Below are 19,393 nucleotides of genomic sequence, written 5' to 3' on the forward strand. Positions count from 1 at the left end.
TCAGGTCAAGGAGTCAAGGATGAGAGGGAGGGTTGGTCATGAGATGAGGCTGGGGTTGGGGAGAGTCTCCAGCTCCACACTCGGTTATCTCTAACTCCAGCATCTGCAGTTCTTACTATTTTTCACAGATTGAGCTCCTTCCTTACTCCATTAGAGTGTGAATCTAGGGATTTGGCTCAACACTCTCGTGTGTAGTTAAAATCTACACCCTTCCCATTGAGAAGTGGGAGTGTTACCAGTTGATGTGGTGGATCATGTCAGCAGTCCAAAATTTAGCGGGGACTAGTTTCCAGTGGTAATAACTAAAGATGTGGGAGAGAAAGTACATCGTAATGTTTTATTTTCAGGAACAGTTGATCAGTAGGTGGAAATCAAAGGCTGTGACTAAGAAATGTCAGGTCAGCCATAATCTGGTTGAATGGTGGAACAGGCTTAAGGGGCCAGAGATCTGCACCTGTTCCTGTTTCTTGTGGTCTTATGAATGGATAGAGGGAAGGCAATGGTTTCCAATCCTGTACATTCCCTAAGATTTGAAAAAGGAAAGACCACTTTGCGATTTAAGAACTGACACCTGTCTGTAAAGATGTCCAATAAATGCTGGCATAGCCAGTGATGCCCTCAGTCCCATGAATGAATAAGAAGAGATACTTATCTGAAGTTGGAGGCTAAAATGATAAACTTTCCTTGGGATTTTCCTATTTAACACCTAAAAAGGAGCAGAACACACTATTTAGTCCCTTGAACTTCCTCCACCATTCAATTAATGTTGTTGAATTAAATTTCATGTTCCCTGCCTCTCCACCCTAGCTTCCAATCTTAGAGTGGTAACCTCCACATGTCCAACAATGTTGAAGTATATTTGTGGTTGAAAATTCTAGATATGTGATGCACTTTGTCTGAAAAAAGATTTCCCTCCCAAATGGTCCTGCCCTAATTTTAAGATTATATGACTTTGTTCTTGATTACTCTCACAAGAGAAATTAGCTTCTCTCATAACTAAACCTTTAACCAGATGCATGCTAAGCTGTCAATGTCAGGGGTAGGAGAGACAAGGGGTTGGGAGGCGTTGAAAATGTTAAACTCGGTTCTACAGCCACTGATGGAGGTATGTTAAAAGAATTTGCATTTTGAAATTTCAGGACAAATCTTGGCTTCCTTGGAAAGGCTTAATCTAAGCGACAGAACTCTGGTTTACTTCACCTCTGACCAAGGGGCCCATGTTGAAGAGATCTCTGACACTGGAGAGGTCCACGGAGGATGGAATGGTATCTACAAGGGTAAGTAAGCGTCACCATAATGAGAACAAATCAGTGTGATACAGTTCTAGCCACTGAGAATTGTACCAGAAGCAATGCTGTAGATATTTTCTCACCAACCTATTCAGAGTTCTTGTCTCACACTTGTGGAGATGTGGTTCCCATGCTTCCTGGCATAGCAGTAAGGTGACTACCACTGCACCACAAGAACCCTAAGAACAATACTGTACGACTGGTTCAAATTCCTTTTCTGAGTGTTATCCCTTCCCTCTGAAAGGAAATGGTACTTGTCAGCTGCTTTTATTACCTCACTAAATAGGTATTCTTTTTGCAGCTCACCACCACCTTCTTAAGGATTAGTAGAGAAGGCAATAAATGCTGGCCCAGTCCATGATGCCCAAGTCCCATGAGTGGATAAGTAACATCTGTATCAAGAGTGCTAGGAGGCCTGCTATTATTGCAGCAGTTCCTTCCTCCCACTGCCAGGGAAGCAATCCTCCCAATGGCTGCATCATACCCTCAAAAGGAAATTATGGAAGGCATCCTTGAAATAGGGCTCAGTGTTTATGGAATCGGCTGTCTTTCTTTGTCTTCGCTTGCATCAAACTTCGACATTTTGTTTATTTGTTTGCGGGATGTGGGCATCGCTGACAAGGCCAGCATTTGTTCATCCCCATTATCCAATGCCCACTTAGTATTACATATGCCAACCCATCAGCCCTAACAACCACCCTTTTCCCTGGCGCCCTCCATGCGAACACATCCAGTATCTGCCATGCATTTGTTGCCCATCTCGTGTTACCCTTGAGAAGCTGGTTGTGAGCTGCTCCAACAATGACTCATAGAATCCCTACAGTCCAGGAAGCAGGCCATTTGGCCTATCGAGTCAACACCGCCTCTCCAAAGAGCATCCCACCCAACCCACATCTCCTCCCCACCCCCCAACCCATCCCTGTAACCCACCTAGCCTGCACATCCCTAGACATTATGGACAATTGTGCATGGCCAATCCGCCTAACCTGAACATCTTTGCACTGTGGGAGCAAACCAGAGCACCCAGAGGAAATTCATGCAGACATGGGGAGAATGTGCATATTCCACACTGGCAGTCGCCCGACAGTGGAATTGACCCGGGACCCTGGCAGCGCCATTCACTTGCCCCTTGAATGCAGTCCTTGTGACTCCCACTGCAACATAACTGAGACAAAATTAGGAAGCAAACTGGTGCTGAAATGGATTAGATGAGAGACTTTAGAAAGACAGGTTGAACTTTCTTCCATCCATGCTTGAAATGCATACAAAATAATATCAGGATCATTGCTTAAGTTTCCACATGTCAGCATCTAAAGCTTTTAACTTCTTACTTAACTGAGTCTTCCCATGAAAGTGCTCATGAGCCTTCTTCCTAAACATTGCAACTTCTAACTACTTACCTAAATGGCACATGTAAATTAACCACTGTACCTTTAGTGGTTACTCACTCGAAAAGAACTTGGAGCATATTTGAAGTGATCGTGTTCTCTTTAAAGCGCTTTACATTGGAGCTAATGTTAAGTAATTAATGATTGCCCAATGAAATAGAAATGGAACTTCTTTTATTTTTAAAACTCATTTAGTGTTGTATTATGGAAGAAATCTTTTTCAAACTTGCTTCATAATGAAATCCCAGTTACTAACTACTAGACTCTCCATTAACACTGCAGTGACTTCAATCTTGCGTTAATGGCCAGATTGCTGGAATTCCCTGACCTAACTGTACACTTAAGAGACTTTAGTCTTTATTTTGAAGTTAATTATTCTAGGAACATCGTTGGGGATTTCGTTCTGGACACTGAGAAATGCTGCTAGAAGCAGTGTGTCCTACCCTCTCTGATAATGGTGCAAAGCTTCATCCAGTTTCTGTTGCTGTTTCTCCTCTTGTTCTTCAGTTCCAATAAAGCTGTCTTGCAGAATTTTCCTCCTGCCCACATCTTCATTGCATTGAAATCAAGACCTTGGAGATTTCAACTCCTTATTCTGGGGTTTCAAAGCAGAGATTTGGCATCAAAATATTTGCCAGTTTCCTGGCTCACCACCTTTTTCTCTTAATGGTGCTTCCATATTTACACCCCTCAATCCTTCACTTCTCAAATTGCAAGATTAGTTGTCTTTAACTTTCATCATGCTTTATTCAGCTTTCTCTCACCTTTCCTAACCAAGATGTGTAGGTGCTGATGTGGACAAGGTCAGAAATCACACAACACCAGGTTATAACCCAGCAGGTTTATTTGAAAACACAAGCTTTCAGAGTCTCTTTCTCTTTCTGTCTGTCTCACCCACACGCACACGTGGGCATGCACACCGGGCGCGCACACGCACACGCACGTGTATGCACATGCGCACGCACATACACACACAGACACGCACACAACTTGTGAATCTACAGGGTGAATTCATATTTGCAGATACATTCTATTTTGTTCAAAAAGCATACAATTTATAGACAGTCTGTCAATGTGGAATTTTATAAATTCCTACTTTCGAAATAAAACCAGTCTGACTCCAAATCAAAACACAAACAGATTCTAAACAAGGCCTCGCACCTAACGTGTATTGTCTGACGTACACTGATAAAACCTTTAGTTCTCTCAGGACTGCGACTTCAAAGGAATTTGGGGCTTTACGTATACATATTAATCAATCAAACACTAGTAACCGATGAAAGATTTAATAGCATCTTAATTTTGTTTAGTACATCCTCATCCTCATCAAAGTGACCCCTTGATCTTCTACTTATAAATTCTGTGTCTGATACCATCTCTCTCACTAACACCTGAAGGAGGAGTGAGGCTCAGAAAACTTGTGTTTTCAAATAAAGCTGTTGGACTATATCCTGGTGTTGTGTGATTTCTCACCTTTTCCAACCAAGATCATTTTCTTTATCACCATTCGCTCAGGAATGGTATTTGGAAGAGTATTATTTCAGACTGATGTCTAGAATATGTCTTCAGCTGTTTAGAGGAAGGAGAAGAAAGGAGATAGGAGAGATGTTTTTAATATTTTAATTGTCAGCTTGCTTACTTCATCAAAAATCTTAGTGTTAGGAACCAGTAACCTTCACATGTGTACCAGAACATAATGGGCCGAGACCCTTCTTCAGAAATGGGTCTTCTAAAGGAGGGCCTAGGCCCAAAACATCAGCCTTCCTGCTCCTCTGATGTTGCTTGGCCTGCTGTGTTCATCCAGCTCTACAGCTTGTCTCAAATGTTTTAGCCTTCAGTACCCTTCCCCACCCATGCCAATACCTGCTAATGTAGACCCCCTACCCATAGGCCCCATGCTGACTTAGTACCAACTGATGACCTGTCTTTCATCCCCATTATCCAATGCCCACTTAGTATTACATATGCCAACCCATCAGCCCTAACAACCACCCTTTTCCCTGGCGCCCTCCATGCGAACACATCCAGTATCTGCCATGGACTACACCTCAGTAGCCATTCTGAGGCAACACAAAACAAACTTCTGAGCATTTATTATAGACTCCAATCTATCATGAAAAGAACACTTGTTGATAAAAACCAATTCAATACATTCAAATTCCTTAAGTACTTGATCCTTTATAAAAGCAAATATTTGTATTTATAACCCTGTATCAAAGACAGTTAATTCCTTTTATAACCATTTGGGGCTGTCAATCAAAATGTGAATTTGCATCCTCCGTGCTGTCATAATGATAGGTTGTGGAAGCTATCAAGCAATGCTAATGGTAACACTGGACCTTATGTTAAAATTACAAGTGTCTTTTCTTCCAACTGAAACACAGTCTGCTGATATTTTTCAAAAATAAAGAAGCTCAGAATTGACATAACACATGCAATTTTTCATGTTTCACACACATTCAGATCTACTGTCAAAGATCCCAAAAGTGTAACTGACCTCTCTTAAATGTATCTAACCTCTCTCAAGCACTCCAGTAGGCTTCGACTATTTCTTCAAATTTGTAAGTTCTGTAAGTTGTGTCTCAGAAACACCAGATGATGAAAATCGTCCCTAAATGAAGTCAGTTGCTCTTTTCAATGTGTTGCAGCCTCTGTGAGTCAGGGATCTATGAAGTATGCCACACCTTGATTCCATTCCTTGATCTCCCTCCCACCCAAAGTGATGATTACTGGACACTGATGAACTCCCAGGGTCAAACCATTGTCTATTTTGGCTAAGGCACCTAGCCTATCCAACCTCACAAAACTTTTGGGTGTATTATTCAGAAATCTGTTGATCTCAGCATTGAATGTATTCGTTGAACGTACCGGCCTTCAGGCATAGGGAGTTCCAAAGCCTGTCAACCTCTTGTAAAGAGATTTCTCCTTTTCTCAATCTTTAGTGGCAGATTCACCAGCCAAAGAAAATAGCCTCTCGGAATCTCTCCCTCTAAGCCCTGTAAGAATTTGATGCGTATAAATGAGACATGCCCTTAGTTCCAGATATTCATTCTCCTCGACCTTTCTTTGTCACTCAGTGCTGTTATCCCAGGAATTTGTTGTTCCATCCATGCACTTCCCCTTTAAAGCAAGTCTAACCTCTCTCAAGTGAAGAGACCCAAACTGTCCACACAACTCCCAGTGTGGCCTTGCCAAGGACTGTACAATTGCGTCAAGACAAAATGTCATTGGACCTGAAGCATTAACTCTTTCTTTCTGCATGAATGCTGCAGACCTGCTGAGTTTCTCCAGCACTTCCAGTTTTTACACCGGATTAGCTGTGCTATCTTGTCCTTCTGCAGACTGCGGCAGGATTGACAGCAAGGCAACTTCCAGGCCCCCTGCTTCCCAATGCCTGGTCAGTCAATGGAGGGTGGAGTACCTGATTGCTAGGAACCTGACCCAGTGGGTCCCAAGCTGTCTTCCTTGGCGGCAAATTCTTTCTCAACGCCCCGGTGGGTTCAGGCCCCTCACTAGCCTCGACAGAAAGACCACTCTCCATCCCTGCCTGCCCACCACAAATCCAACCCTGTCTGAAGATGGACAGGGGCAATATATCCCACCATTAAGTCACTTCCTCCCTTCACAAATGCTGCTGACAATTCCCAACATTTTTCTTTCAAAGTTCACATTTCCAGTACCAGTAATTTTTCGCTTTGGTATTACATGCAAACAGACTGATTAGGCGCAGGAATGGGCCCTTTTGCTTTCTCTGTGTACTCTGCCATCGAGCAAGATCATGGCTGATCTGATTACTCAACATTAATGGCCTAGTGTCTGATGCTGAATGTTGAAACATCTTGAGTGAGATCACTGAGCTAGACACTGCTTGGTAAAATATTAATGAGAGCACTGATCCAGACTTTCAGCTCCATTAAGTACATTACTACATCTCCCTTGTGAGCTATGTAGAAAAAGTCCTGTTTGTTTTCATTAATTCTATATGTTCCAAATATGGCAGCTTATCAAATTAAAACTTTTCGAAGCCCTTATGAAATTGTATAGTACTAAACAGTACCATTTGGTCTGTTATGCCTGTACAATTATCGAGACATAGAGATATGCAGCATGGAAACAGACCCTTTGGTCCAACCCGTCCATGCTGACCAGATATCCTAAATTAACCTAGCCCCATTTGCCAACATTTGGCACATATCCGTCTAAATCCTTCTTATTCATATTCCATCCAGATGCCTTTTAAATGTTGCAATTGTACCAGCTTCCACCACTTCCCCTGGCAGCTCACTCCATAAACACACCACTCCCTGTGTGAAAAATTTGCCCTTCAGATTCCTTTTAAATCTTTTCCCTCTCACCTTAAACCCGTGCCCTCTAGTTTTGGACTCCCCCTACCCTAGGGAAGAGACCGTGGCTATTCACCCTATCTGTGCCCGTCATGATTTTATAAACCTCTATAAGGTCACCCTTCAGCCTCCGACACTCCAGGGGAGATGGCCCCAGCCTATTCAACCTCTCCCCGTAGGTCAAACCCGCCAACCCTGGCAACATCCTTGTAAATCTATTCTGAGCCCTTTCATGTTTAGCAACGTCTTCTCACTCAATCAGTTCCAGTTGTCTGCCTTTTTCATACAGTACTGTAAGTAATTTCCTTTCTACAACACAGTAGCAATTTTAACTGGGCCTGTAATCCAAGACCAGACTGAGGTTCTGGATACAGGTGTTCAAATCCTGCAGCAAGTGGCTGGCAGAATATCAATGCAGTTAACTAATAAATTAGGAAAAGAAATGCGATTCTGATCAGCAATGACCTTGAAACTGCTCGGATGTCATCTAACATACAGATCTGGTTCAGCAATGGTCCTGGTCGAGAAAATTTGTCATCCTCACGTGGCCTGTCTTATTCCTGACTCCAGTTGCAAGTCCCATGGGTGTGTTTTAACTCCCCTCTGGAATGGCCCAGCAAAGCACTCAGTTGTAACCAATGTTACAGAAAAGAAGCACAATGGGTTTGTCACATCACATTGACGCCCGCAGTTCAAAATCACGGCTCACCACCAATTTCTCCACGGCAGCTAGGAGCTGGCACTGAATGATGGTCTCACAAACAATACTCACATCCCAAGAACAAATAAGAATAAAATATTTATCTAATGCCTTTTTGAAAGTTACTGTTGAATCCATGATTCATCTAAATCGTCCAGAATTTTGTTTTTGCAGAAATACTTGTTCTCCCCAATGTTTCTTTTTGGAATTACTTAAATCAGTGCTACTCGCTCTTCTGCTAACGAAAATAGCTTTTCCTTATTTACTCTGTGTGAGCCCCTCAAAATTTTATAACAGCCTTAATAAGTCTTCCCCTTACCAAATCTGCTGAAAGGAGAGCGGCCTTTGTTTCTCACTTGACAATTTCGAGTTCAGTGACTACTGTTGTTCTGTGGACTAGTGTTGCAACCATTCTATGCCCGCACCCCCTACCGGGCACGTGATCAATCTTGTTTCCATCAATTAATCCTTCCATCCACATTTTGGCTTTTTGACAGGCTTTGGATTTTCTTTCTTAAATGTTTAGGTGGAAAATCAACAAACTGGGAAGGTGGTATCCGGGTGCCCGGACTCCTCCGATGGCCTGGAGTGTTAACAGCGGGCAGGAGCATTGATGAGCCTACCAGCAACATGGATCTCTTCCCGACGATTGTCAAACTCTCAGAAGCCACAATGCCAACAGACCGGTAAGCAGAAGTGGGAGGACAGTGTGAACCTTACGCACACATGCAAAAACAGAAGTAGCTGCAATAGCTCTGCAGGTCTGGCAGCATCTGTGGAGAGAAATCAGAGTTAATGTTTCGGGTCCAGTGACCCTTCCTCCAGACCTGCTAAGCTTTTCCAGTTACTTCTGTTTTCTTTTGATTTGCAGCTCTTTCGGTTGTTTTATTTATTGTGAATCTTGCATTGGCTCATTCAGAAGTGGTGCTACCTCTGTCTTGGGAAATTGTGCTTTCCGACCCTTTGCCTATCCAGCTCACTGACTGTTTCAGTAAAGTTCTCCGAAGTATCTGCGTGCGGGTGAATATTTCCCTGTTGGCGTAAAGTCACAGTCAACCATCATTTTCGGTCAATCATTGATTCTGTCGGAAATGAGTGTTGAATTAGTGCAGCTTTGACAGTACAGCCACAGCGGGTTAAATAACCTCTTCTGTACTGTATAATTCTATGATCACATATACGGTCCCCTTTTCTCTTGCACCCAGCTGCACCTCAGTCACCATCCCATAAGAGCTGACAGCTTGAGTGATTGAACTATTAAACCTGCCTTTACCCTGCTCTCCCCCGCCAGGATCATCGATGGCCACGACCTGATGCCTCTGTTACTAGGTGAAGTACAGCAGTCGGGACATGAGTTTCTCTTCCACTACTGTAATAGCTACTTAAGTGCAGTTCGCTGGCATCCAAGGCACAGTAAGTCCATTACTTCCTGGTATTTTACTGTAGCTAACAGAAGCATCAAAGCTGACATGTTAAGGTATTAAATTATAATGCATTTTGGCAGTTACAGTAGTTCACTCATATATATATAATATATATATATATATATCCTTTGCCATTGTCTGCAGGTTGTCTGAGCTGTTTGTGATTTGCTGCCTCAGCTCTGTGCACCAGTAATACCCATTGAGACACTGGTTTGAGTGGTTAAACACAATGTTAGAGAACATTCAAAGAAGAGTTGTACTAGCTGGTTGATTTAAAGTCGAGCTCATCGAGTGCATTTTATTTAATCCTTCATTATTAATGAAGTGAGAAGATGAACATTGCCTGTACATAGACGTACAACTATATTCACTTAAAATTGATCAACTAGTACTCAATAGTTTAACCTGACAGGAGGGTACAATTTAGAACAAAACTTTTAGTTTACTGCCTTTTCAAAAAAATGAGGCTGCCCCCACTATTCTTCATGCCCTGAACCACAAGTAAAAGAACAAGTTTTTTGCATTTAAATGTAGCTTTATGTAGGAGGTTAGTGAGCTCAGTTGACTAGATGGCTAGTTTGCAATACAGAGTTGCACCAACAGGGTAGATTTAATTCCCACACCAGCTGAGATGACCAAGAAGGACTCTCCTCAACCTCTTCTCTTGTTTCGGATATCGTGACTCTCACCTCAAGCCACTATCTGTTGATGCTGTCTGATGAGAGAGAGGACCTAAGGTCCAGAAGGTCTATGATGACTATCCCCGATGATTGCATAGGGGAACTGTTACAGAAGCAGGCCATTCAGCCCAATCCATCCATGTGGGTGATTGTGCTCCACTCACACCTCGTCCCATCTTTCCTCAATCAAACACCATTTATTTTTTCTCTGTTATCCCTCCAATCCTCGGCTAGATTTCCCCTTCCCAGCATTTGTACTAAATGCTACAACCGCTTCCCTTGGTAGCGAGTTCCGCATTCTCACTGCCCTGTTGGATTCCTTGATGACTATCTGACATTGATAGCAGCTGGTTATGATTTCTCATTAAAAGTAAATACTCTCTATATCTACTCTACCAAAGCGTTTGACTTCTAATGGACCAATTCTGAGCCTTTTTTCAAAAGAAAGTGGATCCAGTCTGGCGATCCTTTCCTGATCTGTGTTGTCCTTATAAATCCACTCTGCACTCTCTCTAGTGCTTCTACAGCCATTTTTATAACGTAGAGAGTAGAACTACACACAACATACTAAGAGTGGCATATTTCCATTTGAGAATGTAGACAGTGCCCTGTTTAATATCACCTCACAAGACAGTATGAGACAGTACAGTTAAACCCTCAGTATTTCACTGGACTGTCAGCCTAGATTATCTGCTCAGGTCTCTGAAGCGGAGCTTGAGGCCATGACCTTCTGAGATGAGAGTACGACCAAGTCAGCTACAACTGACAGAAAATATGGCTGAAGAAAAGCAGTAATAAGTCATGATTGAAGAGGTAGGGAGGGTATGAATCAAAAATGAAGGAAGTGGCTCGGAAAATCGATGACAGTGGTGGCATTTTGTTAAAGATCACAACCCCTGAATTACTGGGCAACGTGCCAAGAAATGTGACATTCTGAGTGACAGCGTTATCTTCGGCCCTGTGTCACACCTTAGGGAATTGAGCACTTCACTCATTCTGATCGCATTGATGTGTTGCAACACCTGCCTGCCTGTTTAACCCGCATCTTCAGATAATATGTTGTCTTGATATGCAAAAGTAGTTTTGCTGGGGGTGATATTCCATGCATTCATACGTGGCTGACAGAGTTACAAAACAGCCGTTCTGGGACCGTTAGGTGGCTAGAACAACATGCTCTCAAATAGGTTTTAAAATGAATACTGCAATAACTGGTCAAAAGAACCTGCTGGATAGATAGGTTTTAAATGTCCATGTTCTTCCCAGCGCAATAACCAAATTCGATATTTATTTAAAATCTGAAATTCTCATAAAGGGCACATATTGTATGAATTTTCAAGTTACATTTACACTGTCCTTGCTCTCCCAATATAGAGAACGACAACAGTAGAACTGGCTTGTCTAATCTCCATTCTGAGTGTGAACGTAGTGTTTATTATGAACATAGAACATTACAGCACAGTACAGGTTTATTATGGAAACACATTAAAATAGGGACTGAATTCCACCTGAGTCCCACCTCTTTCACCTGTACATTATATTTGGTCTTGAGACCCAGTTTCCCATGTTAGAGGTAGCAGCTATGATGTAGTAAAGATCCATATCCACAGTGGATACTACCTCAGCTGAATTCCTACAAAGTAATTCTGTCCTCATGACAAACAGCTGCCAGTGTTTGTGGGACCATATCAAGTCAAATGGCAGCAGAAAAGTAGACAGACATGGGGAAATGGAGTTTGGAAGCAGCAGAGCTTCCTTTTGCTGCTTGGTTTGCACTGTAGCTTATTCTCATATCCAAGAGATTGAGTCAGCTTTTCTTTCCTATGAGCAGATTTCATACTGCGCAATATGCTGAAAGACGAGTGGATCTCCTCTTTTTACATATTCATTTTTGGGATGAGAACAAAGAACAGTACAGCACAGGAACAGGCATTTCAGCCCACCAAGATTGCACCAACACTTGATGTCTTCCTTAATTATAAACCTTTTGCCTCTATACAGTCCATGTCCCTCTATACCCTGCCTGTTTGTATATCTGTCAAGATGCCTCTTAAACATTGCTTTGTATCTGCCTTCACCACCTCCTCTGGCAGCGCATTCCAGGCACTTATCACTCTCAAACATCACTAGCAAAGGCAGCCCATCCCTAATTACCCTTGAGGGGGTGTGGATGTCCTTTGAAGCTTGGTTTGTCATGATTTGCAACCAGGAATAAGGCCAAAAAAGTGCCAGCCTGATTGGTCATACTAGAGGGTGCCTTGCCCTCATTGAATTGTACCCCAGCAACAGCCCCCAACTTCAGGTGTGAGAAAAGGTGTCAGGAGGGGTGGGTGAGAGAGAACAAAAACAACTAATGAGGTGAAAAGAATTGTTTGATCATATGCATTTGAGTCATTTGTTTGAGTATATTGAATATCAAGTATTTAATTATGCCGGGCACAGTGTTTTCATATTGTCTGGCCTATAATAGTGCATTGTGACAGACAATGTGTATTTACTGATGTCTTCTGGGAGAGTCTGGCCTAAACTGGTGAGTGGTCACAATACCCGTGTGAACTGGCACACTTGCTCGCAATAATGGTTGATTTAATAATGTTGATATCTCATGTGCTGTTTATCCTCCTAAATTTACCACAGGTTCCTCTCTATGGAAAGCTCACTTTTTCACACCAAACTTCTATCCAGAGGGAAAACAGGGTTGCTTCGACACACATGTTTGCTTGTGCTACGGAGACTTTGTCAGTCATCATGACTACCCTTTGCTCTACGACCTCTTGAGGGACCCATCAGAATCATTGCCATTGACACCTAGCTCGGAATCCCAATATCACCAGATTCTGGAAGTGATGCGGAAGGCTGTAAGCAAGCACCAGGAGACACTGACCCCAGTGCCTGATCAGTTATCACTAAATAATGTGATTTGGAAGCCTTGGCTCCAACCATGCTGCAGCACTGTGTGGAACCACTGTAATTGTGATAAAGAAAGGAACAGAAGCACAGCTTTGGATTGAACAATGGATTAGATACAACTCCCTCATCTGAGGCCTGAGGAAAGAAGTGCATTTGGGATAGCTGTATTTTTCTTTCCCTCTCTCATTGTTTGCTATGTACAGTCTTTCCTCCCCTTTTTTCTTTATTTTTGCTTTCTGCCTCCCATGCTCTTTCTCGCGCTCTCTTTCTCTCACTATCTCTCTCTCTCACTCACTCTGTTTCCTCTAACATGGACACTCTCTCTCTGTCCTTCTTTACAAACATTCTATCTTTCTCATTCCCCTGTCATTACATTTATTTGGAGTAATATACTGGCTGCGACCTGCTGCTTTTGAACTGAGAATGATACACCCATGCATCACTGAGTGTTCTACCAAATTCAGGTTCATGCAGGGTTGAAGAAAATTTTCTGTAAATCTAACAGTCCCCCAAATCTAATTTGGAAGTATTTGACACGTTTGAAGAAGACAGAATGCTGTTCTCAATCTTGTTCTTGTTTTTAATTCCCTTCATGAGTTTGGCCACTTAGCAGCTACTGTTCTCCAGTTCTACATAGCTCCAAAGTCCACCCCTGACATTCTCCCAGGTGAGAATGACTTGAGCCTTCAACTGCCTGACTCCTCCTCTCCAAGAATTCCTTCAGTACAGCCTCTCCATCTCTGTTCTCTGCTTCTGAATGCTTTCTCAACAGCGAATTATTTAACTGAACATTTAATCTCTCTTCCTAATGCCTCCTTTCCTCACTAACTGTTTTCAATATGTCACCTGTAAAGCACCTTGGGACCTTATGACAGATTTAAGTCCATCAATTGTGGCTATTGACATTCTTTTATTAATGAGCACAAAATCCGCAATACTGTAAATAGGAAAAAGCCTGACTCCAGTTTCAACACGTGCTGCCAGGCAGGGTTGTGATCATTATTGATAACATCTATCCAGTCTATATTGAGATGTGTTGACCTCAGTTCAGGCATTGATATTATATAATATATATCACCTATATTAATCATTCCTTTACTATGCAAAAGAAGGAAAGGGAGAGAAGCCCATTCGTATCCTGATGGTTTTGTTCTGATCTCAGGGAGGAGTTGGGTTTTCACAAGCACTTGCCTAATCAACAAGAGAAAATCTTGATCTTCTACTGACTTCAGCATTTACAGAAGACCAACAGACGTCAACTTCAGGATGTGCTGTAATAGTAGCAAGCTGTATCTCATGGCCTGAGAGGGGTATTACACAGAGAAGCATCTCAGCAATCTCTATGACTGCATAACTGACTAATACCTCATGCACTGCATGGTGCTGCAACATGTCCCCTAGCAGCAAGACCACAGAAGGTGTGCCACTGTACAGATTTTGCATATGTCCGGTGTCCTATAGGAAAAATTGGGATTTCAGAATTGGTTGTACAAAGTGAAATTAAGACTCGCATTTATATAGGTGCATTTCAGGACCTCACGTTGTCTCAAAGTGCTTCACAGCCATGGAGATACTGCTGAAGTGCAGGCACCGTTGTAATGTAGGAAATCAACGGAGTTGCATTAAAAATAGGGTTAAAAGCAAAAATAATCATGGCCACTTAGGATCATTTGAAACAGTTTTATCTTTAAGGAAGTTATTGAGACATTTCAGAGGAGCAAGCAGTTGCTCAGTCCTTCCTAACTCTCTGAACATAACTCGGTCTTTGAGATTTATTTTATATATACAATGTCCTCAGATATAAACTGTGATTGCTAATGTTGGAATAGATATTTTACAAAAGGGATTTTCAAATAAAAAAGACACAGATACAAATGGACCTCATGAGTTTTCAGTCAGAGGAGATTAATGATTGAGGGGGCTCACAGTGCTATATATGATTGTATAATTTTCATTCAAAGCCTCACTGTGACAGCTGTACACATTATGTAAGATGGGAAGTGCATAAAGAGCTGGAATTTCCTGGATGATAAAAGAACGCTCGTAGGACTTTAGCCGGGGAATGAGTACCGTGCAGTGAGTTGGTGATGGGGGAAGTCGGGTGGTAGATAATGTGATCAGGGATCCCTCAACAGGTTCTCCATTGTCCTTGCAAAATTTAACTGTAGAGTTGCTTTAAGTAGACTTGCCACCCACAGGAATCTTAATTGACAGACATAACGGTCGGGAGGCTCTCAAAATCAATCTACAGCTCATAAGTAACCTGCTTTGAAATGGCTAGAAATGGCTTCAGAACCACTGCATGCTTATACCAAGAAATGGGAATTGGTTTTCAGATTTTGAAAATAATTGCATTTATTTATGATTGCTGGAAACTACACCAGTTCATAAGCAGGAAAGTGAACATGCCCAGCCTTTCTCAATCTAACAAAAAGCTCAAAGAACAACTGTACCTTGGTTCATTGCCCATGGCAACACCTCAACCAATCAGAGTCAATTTGCCTTTTCTAAATTTAAACAAGGCTTGATGGATAACTGAGGTAACAAAGTGTGGAGCTGGATGAACACAGCAGGCCAAGCAGCATCAGAGGAGCAGGAAGGCTGACATTTCAGGTCTGGACCCTTCTGAAGAAAGTTTCTGAAGAAGGGTCCAGACCTGAAACATCAGCTTTCCTGCTCCTCTGTTAATGCTTGGCCTACTGTGTTCATCCAGCTCTACACCTTGTTATCTCAGATTCTCCAGCATCGGCAGTTCCTACTATCTCTTGATGGATAACTGTTCCCTATTGGGAGATCCCTAGCAACACCTTCACCAATCGGCACCTTCTTCCCATGCAATATGAACTGTTGTCCCCTTTGAAACTTTGTATTCTTGCATGTGTCCTGATGAATGCAAAATGCAAATCTTTGATGGCTTTCTATCGACAATATTTATGTTCCATCCCAAGCAAGGGCAGATTGATGCGAAACATTAACACCATTTCTCACACCACTGATGCTGATTTTCTCCAGGACTTTCTGTTTTTGTGTCAGATCTCCAGTAGCTGCAGCACTTTGCTTCTATGACATTCACAGCGTTTAAAACGTCTGCTAGTATCCTTGCAGCCCAAAATAATCATTTTTCGAGTTTACACATCTTAGAAGGGTGACCAGTTTTGTCAGTGAAGACAACTTCTAATGTCATTTTTTTAAACAGTGCAAGAGATTACATAAACTCAAATAAAGGCAATGTATCACTGGAAATCTGATACAAACGGAGAATTCTGAAGATTCTATGCGGGTTTGACAGCACCTGTGGAGAGACAAACTGCATGAGCATTTCCAAATAAAAACTGAAAAGAATTCCGGATGCTGTAAATCAGAAGCAATAGAAATTGCTGGAAAAACTAAGCAGGTTTGGCAGCATTTGTGGACAGAAATAGGAATTAACATTTCAGGTGTGGTGACCCTTAGAACAGCATCTTCCTGGGTAATCACAGAAGATGCAACACCCACCCATTTATTTCCCTCTCACTACAGAAGGCCCCAAATATACCTTCCAGGTGAAGCAGCAAATTACCTGCACTTCACTCAATCTAGTCTACTGTATTCACTGCTCACAACCTGGTCTTCTCTACACTGGGGAGACAAGGTGTTGTCCTGGTGACTGCTTCACAGAACACCGTTGTTCAGTCTGCAAGAAAAGCCCTGAGCTTCCAGTTGCCTGCCAACTCAACACACCACCCTGTCCCCTTGCCAACATCTCTGTCTCTGTCTTGCTGCAGTGCTACAGTAAAGCTCAGCACAAGATGGAAGAACAACACCTCATTCTCCACCTGGAGACCAAAGCAGCCTTCTCAACTCAAAATTGAGTTCAATAATTTAGAATCTGAATACCTTCTTCCGTGTCCTTATCCCAATCCCCACACACCAGGCCTTGTCATTGCATGGGCTGCTACCACAAATAACCCATTGTCAACCACTGATGGTCCAGCTATCCGTTCTCTCAGGCTGGCCTTTCTCCCTCCCTTTGTCTGACCCATTGTTGTTCTCTCTCTCTGGGCTCCACCACCACCTATCATTTACGACTCCATCTTCCCCACACCATCTTCAGCAATATACGCCAACCTTTTCCCAGCTACACTCTAATCTGAAGAGGGACCCGAAACAGTAACTCTGCATTCTCTCCACAGAGATGCTGTCTGACCTGTTGAGCTTTTCCAGCAATTTCTGTTACTGTTTCTGAATTTCAGCATCTGCAGTTCTTTGTTTTTTGTTTAATATGTGGGGTACCTCCCTTTATTAGCTGAGGTATAACATCTTAGAGCATGGCAGTCATGCTGAAATGGTATAAAACTGTATAAACTCACCTGAGGCCTGCTGTGCCATTTGAGATGATCATGGCTGATCATATTGCTTCAGCAGCACTTTGCTACCAACCACAAAACTTCCCCCAAATCACCTAATAACTTTTGACCGCCAAGTTGATCAAAAATCTATCTAACTCAGTCTTAAATATGTTCAATGGCTCAACATCCACTGCTCTCAAGGGAAGAGAAGTCTACAGACTATCAGTGCTCTGAGAGAAAAAAAATCTTTCTCAAGGGTAGCAGTGTGGCTCAGTGGGTATCTCTGCTCCCTCACAATGCCAAGAATCAATTCCACGCTCAGACTACTCTCTGTGTGGAGTTTGCACATTCTCCCTGTGTCTGCATGGGTTTCTTACGGGTGCTCTGGTTTCCTCCCACAGTCCAAAGATGTGCAGGTTGGGTGGATTGGCCATGCTACATTGCCCGTAGTGTCCATGGATATGCAGGCTAGGTGGGTTAGCCATGGGAAATGCAGGGCTACAGGGAATGAGTGGGATGCTGTCGGATGTGTGGTCTCAGTGTGCCAAATGGCCTGTTTCCACACTGTACAGATTCAATGATTCAGTGAATCATTGGCTGGCAGTGCCAGGGTCTGCCAGATTACAACCAGTCATAGGCAGAATGCCCAATAAAATACTAGAAACATAGAACATAGAACAGTACAGCACAGAACAGGCCCTTCAGCCCACAATGTTGTGCCGACCATTGATCCTCATGTATGCACCCTCAAATTTCTGTGACCATATACATGTCCAGCAGTCTCTTAAATGACCCCAATGACCTTGCTTCCACAACTGCTGCTGGCAACGCATTCCATGCTCTCACAACTCTCTGCGTAAAGAACCTGCCTCTGACATCCCCTCTATACTTTCTGAAAGTGACCTCTGACGTTGTCCACCCCATCAAAGTAAATACGGTCTTGGCGTCTGTTACAAAGAAAACGGAATTTAAAAGGAGGTAAATTTTACATAAGGTTTACTGGGCATAATGAGAGCACAGACTGGATTTTACCACATTCCCAGCACCGTGGGCAACCCCCATAAAAAGAGAGGTGAACGGGGTAGGTAGGTAGGATGGGTGGGGTCATTGTGTTTCCACACCATAGGTGGATGGGTTTTTAAAGTAGAAGGTATTGTAGAGTGGAGGCATGCAATCCTCTGGGAAGGTTCCTCAAAACAGAACCAGCCGAAGATAGTTTCCCTGCTTTTTCATCTCTTTATTAACATGTGGGGAAAGAAAATGGGCTGCCTTTTCCCACATGTGTGCCCACCCAATCACACTATAGCATGGACAGGAGTGGATTATAGGTGTCCACAGGCTATTGGCATTAAGAGCTGTGGAGACGGTACAGGGAAGCGGCATTGATATATTTGATTAGCAATGATCTATTTAAACGCTAGGCTAGGATCATTGGCCTGAATGGTCTACTCCTGTTCCTGTTGTTAAGGGTGAATTCTACCCTTTATTTCCTCTTTGATCAGACGAGATACCAGTTTCCTTGCTATAAGTTTATATAAGCATGCATGGGAGCAATACACAAGAGAGTGGCGTATAACTGAAATCTTCATCACAAGAATTGAAGGTTTTATGCTACTCTTAAAGATGAGACAGCGCCTTCCAACCCACAACTACTTCCATCGATAAGGACAAGGGCAGCAGATACATAGGAATACCACACCCTGCAAGTTCCCCTCCAGGGCACTCACCGTCCTGACTTGGAAATATATTGTCATTCCATTCCTTCACTGTCGCTGCATCTGCTCCCAGGATGAGGCATTCCACTCCCATACATCTCAGATGACCTCGTTCTTCAAGGGCCGCAACAACCCGCCCCCCCCCCCCCCACCCCCACCGCAGTAGTCAAGAATGCCCACGACCGTGTCTCCCACATTTCCCACAATTCATCCGTCACACCCCATCCCCGGAATAATCACCAAAAGAAAATCCCCCTCGTCCTCACATACCACCCCACCAACCTCCGGATCCAACGCTTCATCCTCTGACACTTCCGTCATCTACAATCCGACCCCACCACCAAAGACATTTTTCCATCCCCACCCTTGTCTGACTTCCGGAGGGACCACTCTCTCTGTGTGTCCCTTGTCTGCTCCACACTTCCCTCCAACCTCACCACACACAGCACTTTCCCCTGCAACCGCAGGAAGTGCTACACTTGCCCCCACACCTCCTCCCTCACCCCTATCCCAGGCCCCAAGAAGAATTTCCACATCAAGCAGATGTTTACCTGCACATCTGCCAATGTGGTATACTGTATCCACTGTACCTGTTGTGGCTTCCTTTACATCGGGCAAA

At 43.1% G+C, this 19,393-nt stretch overlaps 1 protein-coding gene across 12 annotated transcripts in view; it reads left to right on the top strand.

Moving 5' to 3' along the window:
• sts (steroid sulfatase (microsomal), isozyme S) overlaps nucleotides 1-19,393 on the top strand; it is a 108,643-nt gene that overhangs the window by 54,509 nt on the left and 34,741 nt on the right. For 6 of the 12 annotated variants that reach the window (XM_048532688.1, XM_048532685.1, XM_048532689.1 and 3 more), the window contains exons 7-10: nucleotides 1,140-1,277; nucleotides 8,247-8,406; nucleotides 9,012-9,133; nucleotides 12,459-14,606. In XM_048532688.1, coding sequence (XP_048388645.1) covers nucleotides 1,140-1,277; nucleotides 8,247-8,406; nucleotides 9,012-9,133; nucleotides 12,459-12,832 — 794 coding nt within the window. In that variant the 3' untranslated portion in view covers nucleotides 12,833-14,606. Of the gene's footprint in view, nucleotides 1-1,139; nucleotides 1,278-8,246; nucleotides 8,407-9,011; nucleotides 9,134-12,458; nucleotides 14,607-19,393 lie in introns of those variants that run through there. The other 6 variants (XR_007247745.2, XR_007247746.2, XR_007247747.2 and 3 more) reach the window with 1 other exon arrangement.

The sequence above is a fragment of the Stegostoma tigrinum genome, chromosome 6 (assembly GCF_030684315.1).
Source record: "Stegostoma tigrinum isolate sSteTig4 chromosome 6, sSteTig4.hap1, whole genome shotgun sequence".
Taxonomy (NCBI): Eukaryota; Metazoa; Chordata; class Chondrichthyes; order Orectolobiformes; family Stegostomatidae; genus Stegostoma; species Stegostoma tigrinum.